This window comes from Carica papaya, chromosome 2, assembly GCF_054855325.1.
Source record: "Carica papaya isolate Zhongbai chromosome 2, ASM5485532v1, whole genome shotgun sequence".
Lineage (NCBI taxonomy): Eukaryota > Viridiplantae > Streptophyta > Magnoliopsida > Brassicales > Caricaceae > Carica > Carica papaya.
This window is the reverse complement of record NC_142310.1, coordinates 34,152,539-34,176,045: the sequence shown is the minus strand read 5'-3', so window position 1 is coordinate 34,176,045 and position 23,507 is coordinate 34,152,539. Positions and strand designations below refer to the sequence as shown.

General features: G+C 38.6%; 5 protein-coding genes across 9 annotated transcripts; 3 read left to right on the top strand and 2 right to left on the bottom strand.

Annotated features, from left to right (window-relative positions):
- Positions 1 to 1,135: 1,135 nt before the first annotated feature.
- LOC110812063 (pumilio homolog 2-like) lies at positions 1,136 to 8,309 on the top strand. Of its 2 annotated transcripts, XM_022038736.2 has the most exons (10): positions 1,136 to 1,409; positions 1,688 to 2,355; positions 3,366 to 4,933; positions 5,047 to 5,188; positions 5,267 to 5,374; positions 5,745 to 5,957; positions 6,057 to 6,167; positions 6,393 to 6,587; positions 7,419 to 7,593; positions 7,834 to 8,309. In XM_022038736.2, exons 2-10 carry the CDS (start codon positions 1,720 to 1,722, stop codon positions 7,878 to 7,880), a joined length of 3,195 nt encoding a protein of 1,064 aa, XP_021894428.1. In that variant the 5' UTR covers positions 1,136 to 1,409; positions 1,688 to 1,719; the 3' UTR covers positions 7,881 to 8,309. The 2 variants fall into 2 exon arrangements, with proteins under 2 accessions (XP_021894428.1, XP_088070417.1); XM_088214291.1 differs by having other exon boundaries at positions 1,136 to 2,355.
- A 795-nt stretch (positions 8,310 to 9,104) lies between these two features.
- Positions 9,105 to 9,985, bottom strand: LOC110812180 (uncharacterized). Its single transcript, XM_022038878.2, has 2 exons — positions 9,600 to 9,985; positions 9,105 to 9,474 (listed from the first exon to the last, which is right to left on the bottom strand). The coding sequence occupies exons 1-2, from the start codon at positions 9,957 to 9,959 to the stop codon at positions 9,304 to 9,306; spliced, it is 531 nt and encodes a 176-aa protein (XP_021894570.1). The 5' UTR covers positions 9,960 to 9,985; the 3' UTR covers positions 9,105 to 9,303.
- A 1,221-nt stretch (positions 9,986 to 11,206) lies between these two features.
- Positions 11,207 to 14,542, top strand: BOA (Homeodomain-like superfamily protein). 2 transcript variants are annotated; one of them, XR_015817323.1, is made up of 3 exons: positions 11,208 to 12,552; positions 13,978 to 14,055; positions 14,140 to 14,542. XR_015817323.1 is itself a non-coding variant. In XM_088214290.1 (2 exons), exon 1 carries the CDS (start codon positions 11,485 to 11,487, stop codon positions 12,502 to 12,504), a length of 1,020 nt encoding a protein of 339 aa, XP_088070416.1. In that variant the 5' UTR covers positions 11,207 to 11,484; the 3' UTR covers positions 12,505 to 12,552; positions 14,140 to 14,542. The 2 variants fall into 2 exon arrangements, 1 of the variants encoding a protein (XP_088070416.1); XM_088214290.1 differs by lacking the exon at positions 13,978 to 14,055 and having other exon boundaries at positions 11,207 to 12,552.
- On the bottom strand, positions 14,513 to 23,506 carry LOC110812157 (Tetratricopeptide repeat (TPR)-like superfamily protein). 2 transcript variants are annotated; one of them, XM_088214289.1, is made up of 3 exons: positions 20,726 to 23,506; positions 18,750 to 20,403; positions 14,513 to 15,226 (listed from the first exon to the last, which is right to left on the bottom strand). In XM_088214289.1, the coding sequence occupies exons 1-2, from the start codon at positions 22,861 to 22,863 to the stop codon at positions 18,789 to 18,791; spliced, it is 3,753 nt and encodes a 1,250-aa protein (XP_088070415.1). In that variant the 5' UTR covers positions 22,864 to 23,506; the 3' UTR covers positions 14,513 to 15,226; positions 18,750 to 18,788. The 2 variants fall into 2 exon arrangements, with proteins under 2 accessions (XP_088070415.1, XP_021894540.2); XM_022038848.2 differs by lacking the exon at positions 14,513 to 15,226 and having other exon boundaries at positions 18,560 to 20,403.
- LOC110812160 (Chaperone DnaJ-domain superfamily protein) lies at positions 15,223 to 18,748 on the top strand. 2 transcript variants are annotated; one of them, XM_022038853.2, is made up of 5 exons: positions 15,223 to 16,590; positions 16,803 to 16,968; positions 17,787 to 17,819; positions 17,972 to 18,066; positions 18,165 to 18,748. In XM_022038853.2, exons 1-5 carry the CDS (start codon positions 16,228 to 16,230, stop codon positions 18,390 to 18,392), a joined length of 885 nt encoding a protein of 294 aa, XP_021894545.1. In that variant the 5' UTR covers positions 15,223 to 16,227; the 3' UTR covers positions 18,393 to 18,748. The 2 variants fall into 2 exon arrangements, with proteins under 2 accessions (XP_021894545.1, XP_021894547.1); XM_022038855.2 differs by lacking the exon at positions 17,787 to 17,819.
- Position 23,507: the final 1 nt, after the last annotated feature.

The following is a 23,507-nucleotide window of genomic DNA, read 5'->3' as shown; positions in this document are numbered from 1 at the left end:
AATCATATATAAATTTATTGATATATTAAAATATTATTTATATATGTAAATTATAATTATTGTAGAGGGTATAAATGAAAAAATAGAATTTTATGCACATTTAATTTGTGCTAAAATAATTAATAAATAAATTAAAATATTATACGGGGGTAGCGTATTTCTCTTGATACGGAAATATTTTTGAAGACTTAAATTAGAAAAAGACAAATTTGTTGAGATGCGCATAAACTGAATTAGCCACGGCGACAAGTTTATTTATAGATACCAACAAATTAAACAAGTGTAAATATACCAATGTCAATACGTATGGATTTATTTATTTATTGCTATAAATCACCTTAATTTAAAAATAATTTTTGATAAATATATATATATATATATATTTTCTTGGTTTTCAAAGTATATACGTTAAATCAAAATGGGAAATAAGATAATTTTAAGAGCAGAAAATAATGTGGGAATATTAAAAAAAATATAAAATTTAAAAGAAAAAATTAATGACCCATTTAAGTACATGTTATAAATATGCAACTCCATGGCCAAACATATATATTGGATTCACATAAAAAATATATATATATTAAAGTGGATGTAACAATTAAACCCTATATAAATTCATTAAATTCAAAATTTAACTGAAATTTGCTTCTTAATAAATCTCCTATATAATGGTTAGTGTAAATATAATTACTCCTCCCCCATTAATTCCAACTTTGATGATACTGGTTTAATTTAATTTAATTTTATCGTATCTTCTTAAATATTATTTAATTTGATATTTAAGCAATTAGAAATTAATTTAAGAAAGTAAAAAAAAAAAAAAAAATGTGAAGGGTGAAAAAATATATTAGATTAGGGAATGCGGGCACTTGTTTGTTTCCAGTGAGTCATGCGATGCCCTAAAGTAAAGCAAGCGAATCTAAAGAGCTGACGTGTCACTCGCAGATTCCTATTTTGGAACACGAGAAAAACAAACATCATTATCCTTTGCCAAAAATTTCTCTACATCAGTCGGTTATCACTTGGTCAATTACCCCTAATTTTTAGGAAAATAGCAGTAACTATTACTATTTTACAAAATTATTATTTATTTTTTTAAAAAATATATTATCTAATTAACACCCACCCCATTGCTCTCTTTTAATTTTTACTACTATCTCATCAACTGTATTTAATCCCTCCGAGAAATGGTTCAAAACCCTAAGGGTTCTTGTAAGAACCAATCGCCGCCGGATTGATCTCGGCCGTCAACTCTCCCCTTCACACTCTTATTTTCATCTCCAACCTCTATATAAAGTCTTCGTCTTTTGCTTGCTTTCTCTGCTTTTTTCTTCTGGGTTACTGTTGTTTGCTTTCTCTCTTGTTTGCTTGCAAACATGGTGCTAGACAGTCGCTACCTTTGATTTATGGTATTAGCTTTTGGCGAAGATTTTTCAATGTTTTGATTTTTTGCGTTTGTTTATGGGTAATCTTGGTTTTTGTTAGGGAACGGAATTTTGGGTATTATTGCTTCTTAGGCGATTAAAGTTTTGATTTTTTTGGTTACGTTAAAGTGAGCGTCTTCAAGCTGTAAATACGGGTTTTAGGCGTGTCAAATTAGTGGGGTTTTGGTTTGGGTCATTTTTAGGGTTTAAAGTTATGATTATTGCTTCTGGGTGGTGATTCTCTTTTGGGTCTTGTTGTTTAGGGGAAGGTGATGATCGATTAGGGTTGTTGAGAATGTTGTCTGAATTGGGTAGGAGACCAATGATAAGTGGAAACGAGGGGTCGTTTGGGGATGATTTGGAGAAGGAGATAGGATTGTTACTTCGCGAGCAGCGTAGGCAGGACGCCGATGATCGCGAGCGAGAACTGAACTTGTATAGAAGTGGCTCTGCGCCGCCGACTATAGAGGGTTCTCTCAGTGCAGTTGGTGGGCTATTTGGTGGTGGAGGCGGTGGCAGTGGTGTCGCCTTCTCTGAGCTTGCGGGAGCTAAGATTGCTAATGGGTTTGCGACCGAGGAGGAGTTTAGGTCTGATCCAGCTTACCTCAACTACTATTACTCGAATGTGAATCTTAACCCTAGGCTCCCTCCTCCTTTGGTTTCAAAGGGGGATTGGAGGTTTGCGCAGAAACTCAAAGGGGGGAGTTCCATGTTGGGTGGGATTGGAGATAGGAGGAAAGTGAATAGAGTTGATAGCAATGACGGCAATCGATCACTGTTTTCTATGCCACCTGGATTTGACTCGAGGAAGCAGGAGGGTGATCTTGAGCCTGAAAAGGTACGCGGTGAGTGGGGTGGTGGAGATGGACTGATTGGTTTGTCAGGGATAGGTCTTGGGAGCAAACAGAAGAGTCTTGCTGAAATCTTTCAGGTGATTAAATTTATTTGGTGTGGTTTGACGTTCATCAAGTAATTTCCACTTGTTAGTTACTGTTTTTGGTATTCAATAACTCTTGGTTTGTCGTTTTGAAGTTTGTTGCTGTCTCTTGTTGATTTTAGAATTAAAGATATGGCATATCTGCAAATTGGCTGAATTCTAGTTTCTTGTGCATGTCTCTGAGGTTTAATGTTGTTCTTTTGTTAGGTTGATTTTTAGCTACCTTTTAGAGTAGAATAAGTTTTTAAATTGAAAATTATTTTCTACTTCTATTTCCTTGCAGTTAGTTTTGCTTTCCTTAAACAACATAATTTAATGTTCATTTTTATATTTATCTTGACCATTCGTTTTCTTCATATGGGCTGGAGTATTTTACTAATTATTGATTGCAAATGGGAATCACTTCATGTCTCAAGGTTTAACATGAGAATCTTGTTTGTTGTAAACTATAGTGAATGGATCTTGGACTTCTGTGACACGTGGTTGTTTTTATGTGTGCCAATTACCTTAATAAAATTATTTATTTCCTTTCTTACAGCAGCAACAACTGAAACCGATGCATTAAATACCCAGTCCTTTTATTTCTACAAGTTCTGTTCTTGTAGTTTTGCAAGTAATCATTTGCATTGCTTTCACGGTTTCTCGTCTATCCTCTTGTATCCCAATTATTGGTGGCTTAAGTGTGTTTTTTTTTAATCTCAAGACCACAGTGGTATTGGCAATTTGGCTGTCTGTGCCTTCTAAATAAATATAGGCAAATTTGCTACGGTTTTGATTAGATACGGTTGTTTCAATGTTTTTTTAAAATATTTAATTCTGCTCCTAAAAACCATTTTGATATAGTTTTTGTCCTATTTTTTCATCTGTGCATATATTGGGCTTTGCCAAGCTAATTGGTGTATCTGATTCTTCATAAATCATTCTGACACAAAGTATATAATTAACATTTGATAGTCATAGTTTTAACTTACATGTTTCTCATTCTAATTTGCCAATTTTTCCAGGATGATTTTGGTCGTTCAGCCCCAGTCACAGGACATCCTTCTCGTCCTGCCAGCCGTAATGCTTTTGATGAGAATGTTGACACCATGAGCTCTGCTGAAGCTGAGCTGGCTCATTTACGCCGTGAGATGACATCTGGAGATGCCTTACGGTCTGGTGCAACTAGCCAGGGTTCCTCTGGAGTTCAAACCATTGGTCCACCTTCGTCATACACTTATGCAGCTGCTCTTGGCGCTTCCTTGTCTAGAAGTAACACTCCTGATGCTCAGCTTGTTGCTAGAGCTCCGAGTCCTTGTCTGACACCCATTGGAGGTGGGAGAGTTGGTAACACTGATAAGAGAGGCACTAATAGCTCAAACTCATTTAATGGTGTTTCATCTGGTATCAATGAGCCTTCTGATCTGGTTGCTGCTTTGTCTGGCATGAATTTTTCAACCAACGGTGGGCTTGATGAAGAGAACCACTCTGAGCAGGATATTGAAAACCACCAGAATTATATGTTTGGTCTGCAAGGAGGTCATAATCAAATTAAGCAGCATGCATTCTTGAAGAAATCTGAATCTGGACATTTACATATGTCTTCTGGTCATCAATCAGGAAAGTTATCCTACACTGATTCAGGTAAGGGTAATGGCAATGGCTCCGACTTGAGCAACTCGTCCTTGATAGCTGATAGGCAAGTTGAATTGAAAAAATCTGCTTCGAGCAATTCATACTTGAAAGGGTCTCCTACATCAACTCTTAACGGTGGAGGGGGCTTAGCGGCTCAGTATCAGCATGTAGATGGTCCAAATTCATCATTTGGAAATTACGGTTTAAGCGGCTATTCCTTAAATCCGGGTCTAGGCTCTATGATGGCTAGCCAACTTGGAACTGGTAACCTTCCACCTTTGTTTGAAAATGTTGCTGCAGCATCAGCTATGGGAGTTGCTGGAATGGACTCCAGAGTTCTTGGAGGTGGTTTGGCTTCTGGTCAGAACCTATCAATGGCTGCTGAGTCACATAATCTAGGTAGGGCGGGAAATCAAATGTCAGGCAGCAATCTTCAGGCACCTTTTGTTGATCCAATGTACCTTCAGTACTTGAGGACATCGGAATATGCTGCACAGCTTGCAGCTCTGAATGATCCCTCAATGGATAGGAACTTCTTAGGTAACTCATATATGAATTTACTTGAACTACAAAAAGCTTATCTTGGGGCTCTATTGTCCCCTCAGAAATCTCAATATGGAGTCCCACTAGGTGGTAAATCTGGTAGTTCTAATCATCATGGTTATTATGGAAGTCCAACCTTTGGTGTTGGCATGTCATATCCCGGAAGTCCCTTGGCAAGTCCTGTTATTCCAAACTCTCCAGTTGGACCTGGCAGTCCTATGAGACACAACGACTTAAATATGCGTTTTCCTTCTGGGATGAGGAACCTTGCTGGCGGTGTCATGGGACCCTGGCACTTGGATGGAGGCTGTAACATGGATGAAGGATTTGCGTCATCATTGCTGGAAGAGTTCAAGAGCAATAAAGCCAAGTGTTTTGAGCTTTCAGAAATTGCTGGTCATGTTGTCGAGTTCAGGTACTTTTTCCCTCTTAATGACTCTCCTTACAGAACTATTTAAATTGGTCTTAACGACTCTCCTTACAGAACTATTTAAATTGGTTAACATTTTATTTCTTTTCTATGAGCAGTGCGGATCAGTATGGTAGCCGATTTATCCAACAGAAACTGGAAACAGCATCAACAGAAGAGAAAAACATGGTCTATCAGGAAATAATGCCCCAGGCTCTTGCTTTGATGACTGATGTGTTTGGTAATTATGTGATTCAGAAGGTATGCATATATAGGGTATTCTTATTTTTGTTTTTCTGCGATTTATTTGAGGTGCATAAAATTTGTTTTTGGTTGCAGTTTTTTGAGCACGGGCTCGCATCCCAGAGAAGAGAGCTGGCAGGAAAGCTTTTTGGTCATGTTTTGACACTAAGCCTTCAAATGTATGGTTGTAGAGTGATCCAGAAGGTATTATTGATTTTTGTGGACTATTATCATCTGTACCAAGGCAATCTTGAACTTCTTTTCATGTTATTATGTCTTCTTGGCTTTTCGTAAAGCCACTGATGTTTTCTGTTGTCATCTTTGGATCTCAACATTCTTTGCCGTTGCATGAGTCAAGAGTGAGATATTTGAAATCACCGAATCCTGCCATTAGTGTGCTCGTGCTGAGTGTTAAAATCATCCTTAAACAAGACTGCTCATGTTGATGGTTATGTGAACATGGTTTGTCTATTGGTCAGGCCATATAGGTTCTGACATCAATGTGCTCTTGCTTATTGCTAAAATCATCCCTTTTAAACAAGGCTTCTGACTACATGCTTTGTCTATTGGTCAGGCCATAGAGGTAGTTGATCTGGACCAGAAAATTAAGATGGTTGAAGAGCTTGATGGTCATGTGATGCGCTGTGTACGAGACCAGAATGGGAATCATGTTATTCAGAAGTGCATTGAATGTGTTCCAGAAGAAAATATTCAATTTATTGTCTCAACATTTTTTGATCAAGTTGTGACTCTTTCCACTCATCCATATGGGTGTCGTGTCATCCAGGTTGGAACCTGTTTGCTACTTGAATTTAAATATGACTTGCCTCTTTTTGTTGGTGAGGAAATGATTAATTTTGGTCTGTGTTACTCTTGGTTATGGTAGAGGATACTGGAACACTGCAAGGACCCTAACACACAGAGTAAGGTTATGGATGAGATCTTAGGTTCCGTCAGCATGCTAGCACAGGATCAGTATGGAAATTATGTTGTTCAGGTTTTGTAAACCTTTCTTCCTCAATACTACCAGGCTGTACTTGTTATATGAGTTGAAAATCCATCCTTACCTACTGGATTATGGACTTTTGTTGTTTTGAGTTATTTGACATCTTGCTTTTTCTGCACATTCAAAATGTTTCTGGTACTATATACCACTTTTTCCTTATTGATCATTATATAATGGTTTTTTTCCCTGACTTCAACCAGTTTCTTGCTTTAACAGCATGTGCTGGAGCATGGAAAGCCTCATGAGCGTTCTATTATAATCAAAGAATTAGCTGGGAAGATTGTCCAAATGAGTCAGCAGAAGTTTGCCTCTAATGTTGTTGAGAAGTGTTTAACTTTTGGTGGTCCAAGTGAACGACAGTTACTTGTGAATGAGATGCTTGGCTCGACTGATGAAAATGAGCCTCTTCAGGTTTGTGAAATTCTTGTTTGCCTTTGCCAACTGGAGAATTCCCTATTGTGTTCTTCTAACTAAAGGCACTCTTTTGGTTTGGAAGCTCAACATTTTCTCTGTTTGGAGCTAAAAAGTTTAAGAAGTATGGAATTCATTTGTACATCTGTATCTTGTGCCTAGAGCGTAGATAGAAATGTGAATATGCAAATGACTTCAACAGTTATGGAATTCATTTGTTCTAAACATGGTCTTAGTGTTTTTCTGAATGTAGATTGGAGCAGGTTAAAATATTGCCAAATAAATTTGGTGTACCCCAGTCATTTTTGGTATTTTATTTGGAAGCAGCATTTAAATCCTTGTACTGAACCTCAGTCAGTTACGATACTTACAAGGGGAGAAAGGGAATGGTTCCACTAAACTGCAATTAGAAGCATTTTGGTACATGTATTTGACAAAAAATGGTAATTGACTGTGGTGAGCCTTGGATGAAAAGATGACTAATAATTTCCATTTGTGATATCTTGTTTGCTAATCAACTGATTTTGGCCTCAAAAATCCCAAAAACTTATATTGTATTGCAAACCTTATAATAGATTGTCCTTAGTGGTTTCTATTAAAAGATGATTACTTTTCCATGAGTAGATTTAGGCTTCATTGGATTAACTTGATTTGTCAGGAGTCTTCTTTAGTTTCAGTCGATAGAACTTAATTATCCATATGTTAGGATTCAAATGTTAAATTCTTTTGCCTCTATTATAGTTATAAGTTTTTCAAACCTTTATTTTGATGTATAGGTATATGGTTGCCCATACTTAATTCTATTTTCTGTTTCCCTAATTTTATATGCAGGCGATGATGAAAGATCAGTTTGCAAACTACGTTGTACAAAAAGTTTTGGAAACTTGTGACGACCAACAGCGAGAGCTGATCCTTTCACGAATTAAAGTTCATTTGAATGCATTGAAGAAATACACATATGGCAAGCATATTGTTGCACGTGTAGAGAAACTTGTTGCTGCTGGGGGTATGAAATCTTGCAATCTAATTTTTGATTGTATGTTATAGATTTGTTTTTCACAATTGAAAACATTGGAAAGTACAGGTTATGTCCAAATTCCCAAACGTCCAAATTCCTTAGTTGTCTTCGGGTCATTTATTGACTTTTGATTAATCTCGGATTGTCTTTCACCTCAAATCCATATCCATCCTGGATTTGGTAAAACATGGAAGCTTTCTGACAAGTAACTGAATTTTTGTTCTGCAGAAAGGAGAATTGCTGCTCAGTCTCCACACCCCGCTCAGGTTGCATAGGAAAGAAAGTTGTACAGCTAACTGAGGCTAGTGTGAGCTTCCTCTTCCTTTCTTTCTTCCCGTGTCTAGAGCATTGGCTCTACCTATCTTTTTCAGACGGGTAAGAGCTGATTGGAAATAAAGTTGTTGCTTGTACTGCAAACTGTACATTGTGTAGTTTAAGGGGTTTATACATAGAATCGAGCAAGCAGAGGTTCTGATGTCGAATACAGTTTGATGGCTGTGCGGGGGAGACAAAATGACTATATGAGGTCTTTTAAGGGTGTAAAAATGATTAAAATGGCGAGGTTAGTAGTTTATATGATAACGCGACTGTACAAATGTTGCTGTGGAGAGCTTTCATATTTAGGTGAGGCCAGAAGCTTTTTTAATGTATGTTTAATGACTTATTTTCCTTTTTAAGAGCACAATTTTCTTTTGGCAGTTAAACTTTTGTGCCTAGTTCCTTTTATTTCTATATCCTTCAAGGGCAAAAGCTTGAATTTACTATTGTGTTTTCCTGATCGGTTTGTTGCATTCTAGTAATTGACGATTTTTGTCATGTAGTGTTTTGTCAATGAATACCATAACGTGTTTTGTCTTTCTATTTTTCAAGGCAAAAACTTGAATTTTCTCTGTGCTTTTCTGAGTGAAGTAGCTATATATACATGTAGGTATGCATTAACAAAATAACTGAGTTATGCCTGCCACCCGGTGTTGTGGGTATGATTTCTGACGTAGCTCTCCTTCTCTTTTGGGTGCTTCGTGGGCTATTAAGGATTTTTTATGGCGGCGAAGTTTGTAAAAAAGGAGGATCTTGGGCCACTACTTAAGCAGTCTCCTAAGTCTTATGCCTTACGATTGAATAATACATCTGTTATAGAATTTTCGATTTTAAGTCTCCAAACAAAAAAATTTAGACTTAAAAACTTGAAAACCTCTTTTAGGGTCATCTCGAAGCAATATTTGCTTTCACTCTTCTCTCTGCTAACTCGTTTATCATTTTAGTCGCGATCTAAATACCCGAATGGCACGCATATATGTCATTTCAAATATCAATACCTTTTAGGCAAGAGTTGCAAGATCCTTGCCTAGTTTTGTTACTATTGCTGGATCACGATTTTAAATTATAACAATTTTTGGAAAAATGTGTTCGTTACCTTTTGGGATTCTAGATTAGAACTTTATAAGTAATATTTGAGGTTAGAATTCTGTGATGTAAAGACAGAGAATTGAACTCCCAACTGCCAAAACCCAAAAATATTCAATACCCTCCAATTAAGAAAATAAAACAAGATTAGGGAGAGCCAATCTCCCAATGATTGAACTAATGTATAAAAATGATTTCTTCAACGAGAAAACACAGAAACAAAACCGAAACATTACAAAGCCATAAAAAAAGCTTAAATTGGTCAAACATGGAAGATTTTTCAGTCTAATTACATCATAATTCATCATCAAAGTCATCAACTTTCTGCCCGAATCCCCTTGGTCCAGCTCTGGCTCTTACTTTCCCTTTCTTCCCACTCTTCTTCTTCTTCTTCTCTGCTTCTTCCTTATCAAGCTTTTCCCTCTCCCTCTTCTGCAAATAATCAGTCACTCCTATGTAGATCACCTGACAATTAAATCACCGCCAATTTACCAACAACTCACGTTGTAAGTAAATCTTTATAACTCGTATACACGATAAAATTCAAATATTCAGAAACATAGAAATTGTGGGTAAATTCAACTTAATACCCCTATCGTAAGAATAGAGAGAGCGACGAATGCAGCGAATAGAAGAACTGAGATGACCGCGGAGACACCATCATCGCCTGTGGTAGAAACAATCTCTTGAGAACTCTCGAGTGTTGCGGTGGATTCTGGCGGCAAAACATCTTCTGCAGCTGCGCTGATTCTCCAGAAATGGGAGACTCTTAGGGTTTGTTGGGTGCGGAAGTTGAATGGTTTTTTCTGGATAGGAGAGGGGAGGAAGGAGATGGGGGAGTTGGGAGGTGAAGATGAGTTGTGTATGTAGAGTGGAACGTAGGGTTTCGGCCTGTAGATTTTTGAGGGGAAGAATGTTAGTAGGGAGAGAGATGGAGATGGAGTAGCCATGGCTGTTCTGCTACTTACTGTCACTGTTTCACTATCTCTGCGTTGTGAAAATGAGTGTCGGCTGCAGATGGGCTTAAGTCGCCGGGCCGAATGCTGGGCTTATAAATTCGACAACCGCGGCCCATATATATTAAAATATATTTGTTATGCAAATTTTTCCTTTTCATAATTTTAATATTTTTTATTATCCTAAAGGATGATAAAATTAGTGTAGTGTAACTTTCGTTTAATTTTTTTTTTATTGTAATTATTATATATTATATTTGTACTTTATATAATTTAAAATTTAACCAAATATGTAATCCTTATAGATATTAATAGAAAATATGTAAGATGACTCTTTAGTTTTTTTTTTCCCCCTCTTTTAACTTTAGTGTAGAACACGAATTTTGGAATATAAAAAATAATTACTTAAAGCTATGATTAACATTTGAGTATTTTAAGTTGACTTGGAGTTTTATAGATTAAGTGATGCTATATATATATAAATATATTTAATAAATAAATAACGCTTGCACGTAAATAATAATATAATTAATTTAATAATAAATAAAATATAAAATATATTTAGTAAAAGGAATATACATATAAAGAAATAATACTAATTAACTTCATACTCAACCAACCTCATGCCCTTAATATTTTGTTATTATTTATTGTAATTAATTTTTTGAAAACTAAAAAAAAGTTAATTCAATATCGATTTAAGTAAATAAATAAAAAATAAAAAATAAATCTAGCTACTAAATTTGCCCAATCACCTTGGCCAAAACAAGTTTCGGCCTTCCCTTTTTGACCTTTTTAGTGTTTGGCTTCTGAATCTCGGCCGTAGGATTGATTATTCGGAACTTTTTTAAGCAACATCAACGGTTCGCACATAACGTGGACTAAATCTAAAATCTTTTGTCACCGCAAATCAGCCACGTCCCCTTTTTTGCCAGCTGTCTACCAACATTGAGGAACCTCGAGGGCAAATTCGGGAATCCGCAATTAAAATCCTCAAATTTACTAAAATGACCTCTTTTTGCTGACTTGGCAATTCACCAACTACTGACACAGGCTATTTTGGTAACCTGGGTATTAATCAGGTACGGTAAGTTTTATTATAATGAGCCTGGGACTTCCACGTGGTCTATTTGGATTGGTTAGGCGGTTAGGAAATAACACATGGCGGGGTCACGAGGCAAGATAAGTGAAAGCAATATGGAGAAGAGAGATACTTAGAAGATCAAAAATATCTGGCTAACTCGTCCACGTTGGCAGCTTGAGGAGAGCGATCTGGAATCAGATATTTGCACTTTTTCTGATCTATTTTCTTTCTTGACACCAAACTGCTGCGAGAAATTTTCTCTTCGTTTCTCGGCTTCCAAACGCCCCTTAATCCCCTGCAGATGTCTTACAACTGGCAGTTAAAGCACTTCACGACACTCCTCTGACTCCGATTTGAAGCTCTCAATTTTCAAACAAAGGGAGACGAAATTTAACAAGGGGAGAAAGAAGGAAACCTAGTCAGTTGGAGAATAAAATGGGAGAGGAAGTGAAGATTAGTGAATACGAGGCTAACGGTGACGGAGACGGTGAAAGTGAGAGGGTTCTAGAATGGGAGATGGGTTTGCCGACTGCGGATGATTTGACGCCGTTATCGCAATCGTTGATTCCGCCCGAGCTTGCTTCGGCTTTCAGCATCTCGCCGGAGCCGTTACGGACGGTGGTCGATGTTAATCGAGAGTCACAGGGTACAATATCGACGCTCCGTGGCGGAAGTGGAGGTGAAAATGGGTTCAACGGTGCTGCCGGCCTGACGAACGGCTTTTCGACTAATAATAATTTTAAGTCTTACGTGGAAACTCGGGACATGGAGGTGGTGGGGGAGGCGGAGGAAGAGGACAAGGCCGGGTCAGGTTGTGGTGGAGGAGGATCCGATGCGAGGAAGTTGAGGAGGACAGACTCTGCCGCGGAGGAGGCGGATTCGGCGGCGAGGACCGCGGGGGAGGAGGATCAGGCGGCGAGGACGTTGAAACGACCGCGTTTGGTCTGGACCCCGCAGCTGCATAAACGGTTCGTGGATGTAGTAACTCATCTGGGGATTAAGAACGCGGTGCCGAAGACAATCATGCAGCTGATGAACGTTGAAGGCTTGACTCGGGAGAACGTGGCGTCTCACCTGCAGAAGTATAGGCTGTATCTGAAGCGGATGCAAGGCTTCTCGAGCGACGGCCAATCCTCCACCGATCATCTCTTCGCTTCCACGCCGGTGCAGCCACAGAGTTTGCACGATAGCGGTGGCGGCATCCATGGAAATGGTGGGCATATGCCGATGCCGATTCAAATGCCATATGGGGCGCCGATGATGCCGATGCCGGTCTTCGGGCACATGGGGATGCAGGTGGGTAATCAAGGAGCAATGGGTTACCATGACCATTATAATCAAGGTGGTGGATTTGAGCCGAATCCGTATATGTTGCAACAGAAGGATTGGTCAGGTAATAAGTATGGCTCGATGGCGTCTTACCCTCATGTCAGTGGACGCGCTAGTGATCAGTGAGAGAGGTCTAGAATTTTTATTTTGATTCCAAACGAGAGTGACTCATAGGTGAGATTTTCCCCCTCTCAAGCTGGCTTTGCTTAATTGAGCTTTTCTTGTTTTCTTACATCTTTATCCTTTTTTAGCAACTTTGGATTCATTTAGATGTAGCTCAGAGTTGATTTTCGATTCAATGAATATGTATAATTTTAGTAGCTTATTTAATTCTTGTTGATAGTTGGTATGCTATCTGCTGCTGCTTGCTCTAGTATGCCGAACATGATTCAAGAAATTACTGTTACCTAAAAAGTAATTCGTACAGAATGGAACCCCTTAAAATATCATGTGCCAGGGGGGCCAGGTGATTGATCTGATTCTCTGGTCAGAAGCACTATATTTGTCCGGTAGACATTGTGTATGCATAGAAACCATATTTCCTTTGAAACTCTTTTCTTTTAAACATGTTGCCTATTTCTATATTTGTAAATAAGTTGGTTTAAGAGTATAATACGTAGTTTTTACATTAGAAAGTGGTCAGTTGTACGTAGCTAGATAGAGTGACAGCCTGCTCTTCATGCCCCACTATTGTTCGTTTGGTTAAGGTGGAGAAGAGTATGATGGTTTTGCTACAAGCACCAGTTCCTTTGATTAGAATAAAGATTTTTGAGTTAGGCAGGCACATGCCTTTGAAGAAGGGTAGAATTTTCTCTTGCTATATGTAAACATGTCTTTTGGGGTTGCGCACATCACTTTTAAGCAATAACTACAAATGGGTATTATGAAATCAATGAATAGAGAATAAAAATGTTTACAATATAGGGTATTTGCCTTTGCCATATAAGTTATTCAGCTCTATTATTTCTCTTATTTTCTTGAGAAGAGCATTGGCCATAAACTTGAAGGCCTGGTAGGGCCCTTTCTGAAGCTTCCTTCTGTACGGAAGGTGGTGCCTCACTGTGTATATATTATCTTGTTCATCTTTAAGCAGATGTTCTATTTGGAGAGAATTCCTATTATTGAGCATCAAGACAGGCTTGTGCTAGCATGTTGCCTAGCTGTCTATGGATTGGTTTACAATGCTACTGCTGTTTTATTACTATTCTGACTACGCAGCAGTCAGTGTAGGCTAAATTAGATTGAGACTTTTTTTCCTTGGAAAAAAATTACATTGAGATTTATTTCACCTCTCAGTGATTTTCAGGCATGATCAAGGGCTGGTGTCAGTAAGCAAAAAACTTTTGTGAGACACCCTTTATTTCCAAATGTTAAAGAAGCTTCATGAACCCTTCGAATTGATTTAACTTTAATTTAATTCGTAAACTTACCTCTATTAGCCTCTACTTTTCTTTTTCTTTATTGAGAATTTATTTGTTGTTCATATTTGTCATTATCATATCCATGCTTTCATGCAGATTATTGGTTACATTTTTTTACTTGTCTTGAATTGGTTTTGAGTCAGTGTTCGTTCTGGTTTAACTAACAATTAAACTACAGGCTTGAGGTTCAGGTGTTCCTAAGCAATCCCCCCACAGGCCTTTCTTCAAAGATTTCCTATATTGTTCCATCCTTGATGTTAGTTGATTTTTACTTATCCTTTGTACTTTTTGCTAGATGGTTTCATTACATATTCAATTTATGTAGTCTGTGTTTCTGTAGATTCAGAAGCTTGAGTGCTAGGCTGGAGCCTGGAGCTTACCTTCCGGAAGTGACTTGATCTCTTGCGGTTGATGGATATGTAAGAGCTTTCAGGATATATATATATCTATACAGAGAGAGAGAGAGAGAGAGAGAGAGAGAGATGTCGGCACACCCATCCCTAATCTAATTCTGAACTCTGAATCAGGGAAGACAAACTTATCATAAGAGATTTATGAATCCTTCTCCTTCGCATGTTTCTCTAGTCCTAAAGACAGAAAGTCATAAGCTACAATTGACTTTCTATTTGATTGGTAACTGTTATTAACATTTGTATTTTTGAATATGTGGAACCTTTCTTGTTTCAAAAGAAATCAAAAGTTAATACAAAAGGTTGACAGAAGTCAGTAACCATTTCCAATTTACCAAATGAATGATTCTGCAAATTGCAACAGGTTTACTGTGAACTAAAAGTTACAGATTATGCACTTTCGATCAAACAAGCTGTGAATTTTATCAACCGGCTTTTGCTTCATCATCTTCTTCAGCCTTGCAGCTCAACCCAGCTGCCAGCATCGGTGTATAAGCTTGACAACTGCAGCTTCTTTCCTGCATTTGTAGGTTCGAGCTCTGCCACATGCTTCACAGTCACTTCAGCATGATCTACGTTCTCAGGATTTCAACAAGCCACCAAAAATGCTGCCCAAACAAACAAATGAGGCTTGACTTGGCCGGGAAAATCCACAAAAATATTTTTTGTAAGCCTTGACAAGTCTGGCCGAGTCTGCTCGTCCGTGAAAATCCACTACGAACGTGTAGTGCTCCAATCTTGGTATTATTTGATACTTTTCTTGCATTGACCAGAAGAGCCTTCTCCGAGCTCAACAAGTCTGGCATGACTAGCTGTGAGAACTGCAGTGAAGGTCAGGCAATCAATCTTCTTTCCCTCCTCCATCTGATTGAAAAGCTCGATGACTTCCTTGTAGAATCCATAGTTCACATACCAAAAATCACCGGATTGCAGGTAAAAATATTCCTATCAGGCATCTTGTAGCATAGAAGCTCAGAAATAACACCATATTTAGCATATATGTCAACCAGCGCACTCCTGCATGTTTAAAACAGCAGTTAATATGAAATCACTCAGATTCATTCCTCTTTAGTAACGAAAGCAGGGAACATCATATTGGTATCAAAGTTCTTCATGCTTCCACAACAATCAAGAGCAATAGTGAAAGCATATTCATTTGGTTCAACACCATTTCTCTCATTAGGCAGAATAGTCTTAGAGCCTTCAGAAAGTCTCCATGCTGGTAAAACTCATTGATAATTGTTGTGCAGATAATTCAAACAGAGGTTCAGCACCTTCCATCTCATGCCCATAATTATTCGGTTCCAAACCCATGCCACGAATCCCCAAGGACAAATCAAAAGGCTTCGACAAAACATCTCATGTCCTCCACACCAGGAGATTAAGCAATTGTAAGAAGCAACACCTCCATGAGCCATTTTCTTTAACACCAAACCTGCAGCACCTATATCTCCACACTTGTCATAAATAGGCTAGTTCCCATTACATTACGCAACCAGAAATTTCATTTGGCATGAAATCCCCATTTTCTCTAATATCTTTTTCAGGATAGCTCATAAAGGCATTCAAACCGAGGTCGTTTCTTAAAACCGAAACCCGTTCAGGACTTCTATCAAACAGTGAATATGCGTTTCTTAACCTCCCGGGTTTTGCCGAAGCAAGTATGCAATTGGCAGTTGCACGTACGACACTGGTTCTGATCGTTGACGATGCAGCAGTTGAAGGAACAATAGCTATTGTTGCTGAAACAACGCGATTGAATTCATGGCCGAACTGACCCTTTTGAGTCTTTGACAATAGAAATACAGGCTAAGCGGCATGGTAGCATAGGACATGAAAGAAGACAATATGGGTATTTTGGTATTATGACCTATAATGGTCCAAGTGCAAAACCAGGGCCAGAGTTAAAAGTAAAAAGAGCCAAGTCGCCTCCAGATGCCAAAAAGGGCATTTGTCTAAACAAGACTCTGCGATCCAATGACTAACAAAAACCCAGATAACAAAAACAAGGTTACTTGATGAATATGCATGGATTATTATCCCTTTCTCTAACGCCACACAATTTTCTCTCTACTTCTCGTCTCTCCTCGAGATCCCTTCTTTACTTTCAAAAGCCTGCAAATTTATCGTTACCCAAATGTGGATACAGCGTCTGTCATGGTTCTGCCCTGCTTTCCTTCGCTCCGCAAGAGCTCGCACCCTTTTATGGAATCCACGGAAGGAAGAGAAGAAGAAGAAGAAGTTATAGTAACCTTGTGAGAGCGAGTCGCGGAGAGCCTCCATATGAGGTTCTCGGTATTTCTCCCTCTGCTTCACCGTCCGAAATCAAAAGGGCTTATCGGAAACTGGCCTTAAAGTATCACCCAGATGTTAATAAAGAGGTATTATTGATTCTTTCTGTTTTGTCTAATCCCTTTTGGGTATTTTAAGGAAAGGACTATCTGCTAGCTTTGTGATACGAACAAATTTTCAAGGAAATAGTCGGCAAGATTAAGATTTATCTTTCTAACATGTAGCAGCAGAAAATCTGGTGCTGTTCTTGTTTCCTATGTAGTAATTTTTATTTTCATTTTGTTTCAAATGGGTATGCTAGGCAAATGCGCAGGAAAAATTTATGAGGATTAAACACGCATATAATACATTGATGAAGTCCGAATCACGGAGAAAATATGCATCTGGAAATCAAACTTCGGATTTTTCCTACTCTCAAAGAAGCCGAAGCACTAGTACTGCTGAGGAGGAAGAGTTCTACGGATTTGGTAAGACCTTCAAGCCTAACAAAAACAAATGTGTCAAACCACATGCCTCTTAGACCAAGATGACAATGTTGTGATAATGAGTTACATCGTATAGCTGATCCTATGTCATGTTATTGACTCAGAAGTCGTCATGTGGTTGATGATTCAGGTGAAGGGAATCCCTGTAAGAAAATTGGTTCATGAGTTCTGCTGCCTTGTTTGCTAATCTTTTTCCCCTGGTAGTTTAGTAGAATTTTGAAAATTCATTTGCATTACCTTGGCAATGGTGATGGATGCCTTGGAGGTAACCTTCTAGTTTTTCATAGAAATTCAGTAACTTCGTGTAGCTGCAACATTTCAGTTACTAAAAAATCTCCAGTTATTACTACACAATATTACTATTTTATTATACATATTTATATGTTTTTTGTTCTTTTTGAGACTATGAAATGTTTGAATATTACCATGACCTTCTGTCTCCAAAGCAATGTAGGTTTTTTTCCCTTATGAGGATAGATGTCGGGCATTTCCTTCAAATGGTCTTTTCTGATCCTCTTTTTCTTTTCTTTACTCGTTTTTTTAATATATATATATATATATATAGAGAGAGAGAGAGAGAGAGAGAGAGAGAGAGGCATAGCTGTTTAAAGACGGCAAAGTATCAACCCTAACATTTCCCATGAGGAGGCAGGAAACCCAGGAGATAACCACTGAACCAAGCTCTCTGTGTTTAGTTCCTACATAGATTTCTCTGATCTTTGTCCTCCATTTCTTACTATTTGCTTGGGAGTTAGGTTTTTTTTTTCTTTGTTCTTATATTAACCCCCTTTCTGCTGCAGGTAACTTTTTAAGGGATGTTCAAATAACGATAGGTAGATTCTCTGTTATAGACATTAGGCCATAGAAGATCACCTTTTTCATCGCCTCAGATTTCCTTTTCTGCACCTTCATTTATCAACGACCACCCAGTAAATGGGGCTTTTGTAGTGCTTAAGCTTAACTTCTTCAAAGTTTTCTATAACAGAGGACTTCTTTAGAGATCTTCAAGAAGAGTTCCAAAATTGGGAAGCAACAGCTTCTTCAAATGGGAAGCCGAAGAGCCTATGGGAGGAGCTAGCGGTGAGACCTCATTGTAGAAGAGTGTAAAACTGCAATTTCAAATTTTAGAGATCAGTAAACTTCTATCTCTCATATATGAGCTAAAATGACTTTGGCAGGAGATTGGCGAAGATTTCGTAGAGTTTCTAGAGAAAGAGCTGAACATAAATGATCAGGAGGGTGAAGCAAATGATGAGAACAGAAATCCCTTCGATGATTTTTCTGCAGCAGAAAAAACAGGGAGTGGGATTAAGAATGAAGCGGGAAAAGAGAGCAGTATCGAAGAAAATATTGATGAGATAGAGGCTGCTCTTTCGCAATTGAAAAAGGAATTAGGTTTGCAGTAGAGAAATGCAACTTTGAACTCAATCTGTGTTGTAAGATACCCAAGGGTGCAGTGCCTCCTCAACCTATACATGCACAACAATTTCTGCTGACAACTTCGGCTGAGAAAGCCATTCTTTGAAGAACTTCAGTGGTGAAAGAATTGCTGGTTTCTGAAGTTGTGTTAAACTAGCTGGTAGAAATGCTGTTGTTATATTTGTTGTAACTGCATAGAAGCAGTCCACAGGTTGTACAAATGATAATTATCATCTTTGAACTGATAAAATTATTTGTTCAGATGATCTTAACAAGTTGTCCAGAGTTGGAATTGGTGAAACTGTTAGCCACTATATCAATCATAATTTTGTATTTAGTTTCACCTGAACTTGTCTGCAGATTGCTACGTACTCTCCATAGGATTATGCCCTTTCTATCCAACTACACCCTGGGAATTTAATAAACCGGCTTCGCTTCATCATCTTCTTCAGCCTTGCAACTTCAACCCAGCTGCCTGCATTGGCGTATAAGCTTGACAACAGCAGCTTGTTTCCTGCACTAGTAGGTTCAAGCTCTGCCAAGTGTTTCGCAGCCACTTCAGCAAGATCTATGTTCCCATGATTCCGACAAGCCCCCAACAATGCTCCCCAAACAAACAAATTGGGCTTGACTGGCATTGCCTTGATTACATCATAAGCCTCAACAAGTTTGCCTGCTCGGCCGAGAAGATCCACTATGCATGCATAGTGTTCTAGTCTTGGCACTATCTGATACTTCCCTTGCATTGACTCAAACAACCTTTGTCCGAGCTCAACTAGTCCGGCATGACTACAAGCTGTGAGAACTGCCATGAAGGTCAAGTGATCGGGCTTCTTTTCCTTCTCCATCTGATAAAAAAGCTCAATGGCTTCCTTGCAGAATCCATGGTTTGCATATCCAAAAATCATTGAGTTGCAGGTAACAGTGTTCCTATCAGGCATCTTGTAGAACAGAATCCTCGCTTCAGAAATAAAGCCACATTTAGCATACATGTCAACCAGAGCACTCCTGACATATATGTCGTCTTCAGCTCCAACCGTCACTGCATAGCCGTGAATCTCCTTACCACGCCCACGGTTTGCCACAGTAGAACACGCTGGCAAAATGCTACTAATTGTAGCTGAACTAGGCAAAAAATCGTGACTCAACATCCGTTTGAAAGCATTGAAAGCGTCATCATTTTGAAAATTCTGCACTAACCCAGATATAACTGAAGTCCATGACACTACATCTGGTTCAATATCATCAATATCCATCAATCTGAAAAGCTCGGAAACCATTTCTTGATCACCCATTTGAGAAAAACCTGCTATCAATGTGTTCCAAGTAACTAAATTAGGCTTCATTCCCTCTAACCGTATTTCTTTAACCAAATTCAGAGCTTCTTTCACAAGCCTATGCTGTACATAACCTGAAACCAAAGCGTTCAGTGCCACAATATCTCGCTTAACCATTCCATCAAACACTCTTTTTGCCTTCTCCACTTGATCGCATTTCGAATACATATCAATCAATGCACTCATCACAAAATCATCGAATTCAAACGAATTCTTGAAGACCAAAGAATGAATCTTTTCACCTGTTTGGAGGTAGAAAAGATGCCCACAAGCTTTGAGAATGCTGGGGATGACAAATCTATTGGGTTTCAGACCTTCACTCTGCATTTCGCAGAAGATATTTAAGGCCTCTTGATAATACCCACGGCGAGCATAGGCGCCAATCATTACAATCCATCGTCGGATGTTTCTTTTGGGTATTTTCTCGAACAGTTGCTGGGCATCTGATATTCTGCCAAGCTCCGTGTAGAAGAAGATGAGGTTGGAGGCAACCTCGGTCTTCCGAGCAAGACCTTTGGTGATCAGGTCAGCGTGGAGTACTCTCCCTGGGTGCAACGCTCGATCACGAGCGTACGTTTCGATGAGTTTAGAGTAGGTATCAGGTGATGATTTAAATGAACGGTGGAAGATGGGTTTCGTCTCCTGGACCCGAATTAACTTTCTGCCATTGATGAGGAAGTGCATTGGGGTAAGAGAGCAGCAGTTTAGAATAGGAAAATAAAGGCAGGTAACATATTTCAGGTAATATGTTTTGAAGGTTTCCTAATATATTTGAAGCTTGGGACCCACTTGGAAAGCTTTCCTAAAATAGTCAGCTAACATTTTTCCTAAAAAAATGTAATTTATCCTACAATTTATTAATTTGTATTTTATTTATGTTTAAATTTACATAATTTTTACACTCTTTTAATTTCACGTAAATCATTATAATGATCCATCTAAAACAAAATCATTATAATGATTAGAGACCACAAATATTTTACCCTTCACTATGGTACAGAACTGTCTCCTCTTCATTTTCTGCTTGGCTTTCTTCTGGACCAAACAACAAATTTGCACCAGTAGCATCTTTAATATTTCTCATAATCTGCTTCAACTTCTCATCCAGTTTTTGCATTTCAGGATGTGTTTTGTCCTGAGAAAAGAATTCGTATATCTTGTTGTTCACTTCTATCCAGCTGCATCCCGATTCCTTTACGACTTCCTTCGTTACCATCAGCTTTCTTTGCTTCTCTGCATCAAGAGGTCGTCCAGCTTCAGAATATATGTTGTAGAGGGTTATATAAACTGTTGCATCGTAGGGTTCTAAATCAAGTATCTGCTTGGCAACAAATTCTGCAATTTGGATGTTTTTATGGCTTCGACAAGCTGCAAGGAGAGGTCTCCATATCGAAGCAGTAGGTTTGATGGGTAACTTCTTGATGAAGTCAAGTGCATTTTCCAGTTGTCCAGCTCTCCCCAGCAGATCAACCATGCTGCTATAGTGTGTTTCTTCTGGCAGAATGTTATACCTTGCTACCATTTTGTTGAAGAATTCTTGGCCTTCTTGAACTAAACCAGAATGGCTACAAGCAGAAAGGATTCCCAAGAAGGTAGAATTAGTTGGCTTGATCCCTTCTTGAACCATCTTTCTGAAGAAAAACATAGCTTTTCTTGGATGGCCATTTTGGGAGTAACATTTAATCATTGAATTCCATGAAACCACATCTGGTTTTAATATTTGATTGAAAGCTTGTTCAGAATCTTCGGGACTTCCACAATTAGTGTAAGCTTCTATTAATGAACTCCCAACATGTGTGTCGGATTCATACTTGAGTTTCACAACCTGCGAATGTAGTTGCTTGCAGATGGCAAGTGACGGCATTGAAGAGCAAGCTTTCAGCATAATGGAATAGGTGAACTTGTCACATGTTACATTGTTCTTAACCATATCACTGAAAGCTTCCATGGCCTCCTCAAACTTCTGATTATGGACAAAACCGGATATCAGTGCATTCCATGACACAACAGATAGTAATTTTCCTCTCACTTTCAGCAGCCTTTTTGCGTAATCCATTTCTCCAACTCCTGAGTACATGTTTAAAAGAGCAGTTAATATGAAATCATTCTCATTCATTCCCCTTTTAGTAACCAAAGCATGGAACATCCTACTTATATAAAAGTTCTTCATGCTTCCACAACAAGCAAGAGCAATAGTGAAAGCATATTCATTTGGTTCAACACCATCTTTTCTCATGAGGCATAACAGTCCTAAAGCCTTTAGAAAGTCTCCATGCTGGTAAAACCCATTGATAATTGTTGTCCATGTAATAAGATTCCTATGTGCAAGACCATCAAATAAAGACTCAGCATCTTCCATCATCCCATATTTATTGTACATTGTCAAAAGCGCATTACCCACTACCACTTCAGATAAATATTGCATCTTCACAACATGAGCATGAAGTTGTTTTCCCTCTTCAGTGGCTGAAAGAGTTCCACAAATTGTCAGCATAATTGCATAAGTGTAATGATTCGGTTCCAAACCCATGTCACCCATTTCCAAGAATAAATCAAAGGCTTTGCCAAACATCCCATGGCCTCCATACCCTGAGATTAAGCAATTGTAAGAAGCAACATCTGCATGAGCCATTTGCTTGAACGCCAAAACTGCAGCACCTATATCTCCACACTTGGCATACATATCAACAAGGCTAGTCCCCACAAACTGATCACCCGCAAGTCCAGTCTTTAAGAAGAAAGCATGATAAATCTGCCCAACCTCAAGACCCCCTTCATGGCTACAAGCACTCAAGAGATTGATAGCCAGACGCCTGTCCAATCCATTTCCTTCCTTAATTACACAACCAGAAATTTCATTTGGCATAGGATCCCCATTTTCTTTTATACCCATTTCAGGATAGCTCATAAACTCACTCAACCCAAGGTCATTTCTTGCAACAGGAATCCGTTCAGGACTTTTATCAAACAGTAAATATGCGTTGCTTAACCTCCTGGGTTTTACCATAGCAAGTACCCGTCGGCAGTTGCATGCATGACATTGGATCCGGTCGTTGACTACGCAGTAGTTGAAGGAACAATAGCCATTGTTGCTGAAACAAAGCTTTGTAATTGAATTCATGGCCGGAACGGACCCTTTTTGAGTCTTTGATAATAGCAATATAGGCAAAGCAGCGTGGCAGCATAGGACATGGAAGAAGACAATTTAGGTATTTGGTATTTTGGCCAATAACGGCCAAAGCTTTGCTTGCCAGAGCAAAACCAGGTCACCAGTTAAAAAGTAAAAAGAGCCGAGTTAAATCCCAACCAGAAGCAGAAAAAGGCGTTTGTATAAACAAGAATCTGCGATTCAATCACCAACAAGAACCCGAATAGCAAAAAAGTATTACTTGATGAATATACATGGATTATTATCCCTTTCTCTAACGCCACACAACTTGCGAAGAGTTTGTGGGGATTGAACACTACCCTGGCTGGGAAAAAGCCTAATTTACATTCTTCTTTGAAGAACTTCAGATGGTGAGGGAATTACCAATTACTCCAGTTGAGTTAAAATAGTTGGTAGAAATGCTGTTGTTATCTTACAATTTTATATTTGTTGTAAACTGTGCCAAAAGCAGTTCGTGGATTGTAGAAATGACAAGTTATCATCTTTCAACTGATTTAAGTTATTTGTTGAGATTCGTTTTAACAAGTTGTCCAGAGCTGGAATTGGTAGAATTGTAAGTCACCATGTTAATCATAAATTTTCAGATGAGAGCTATG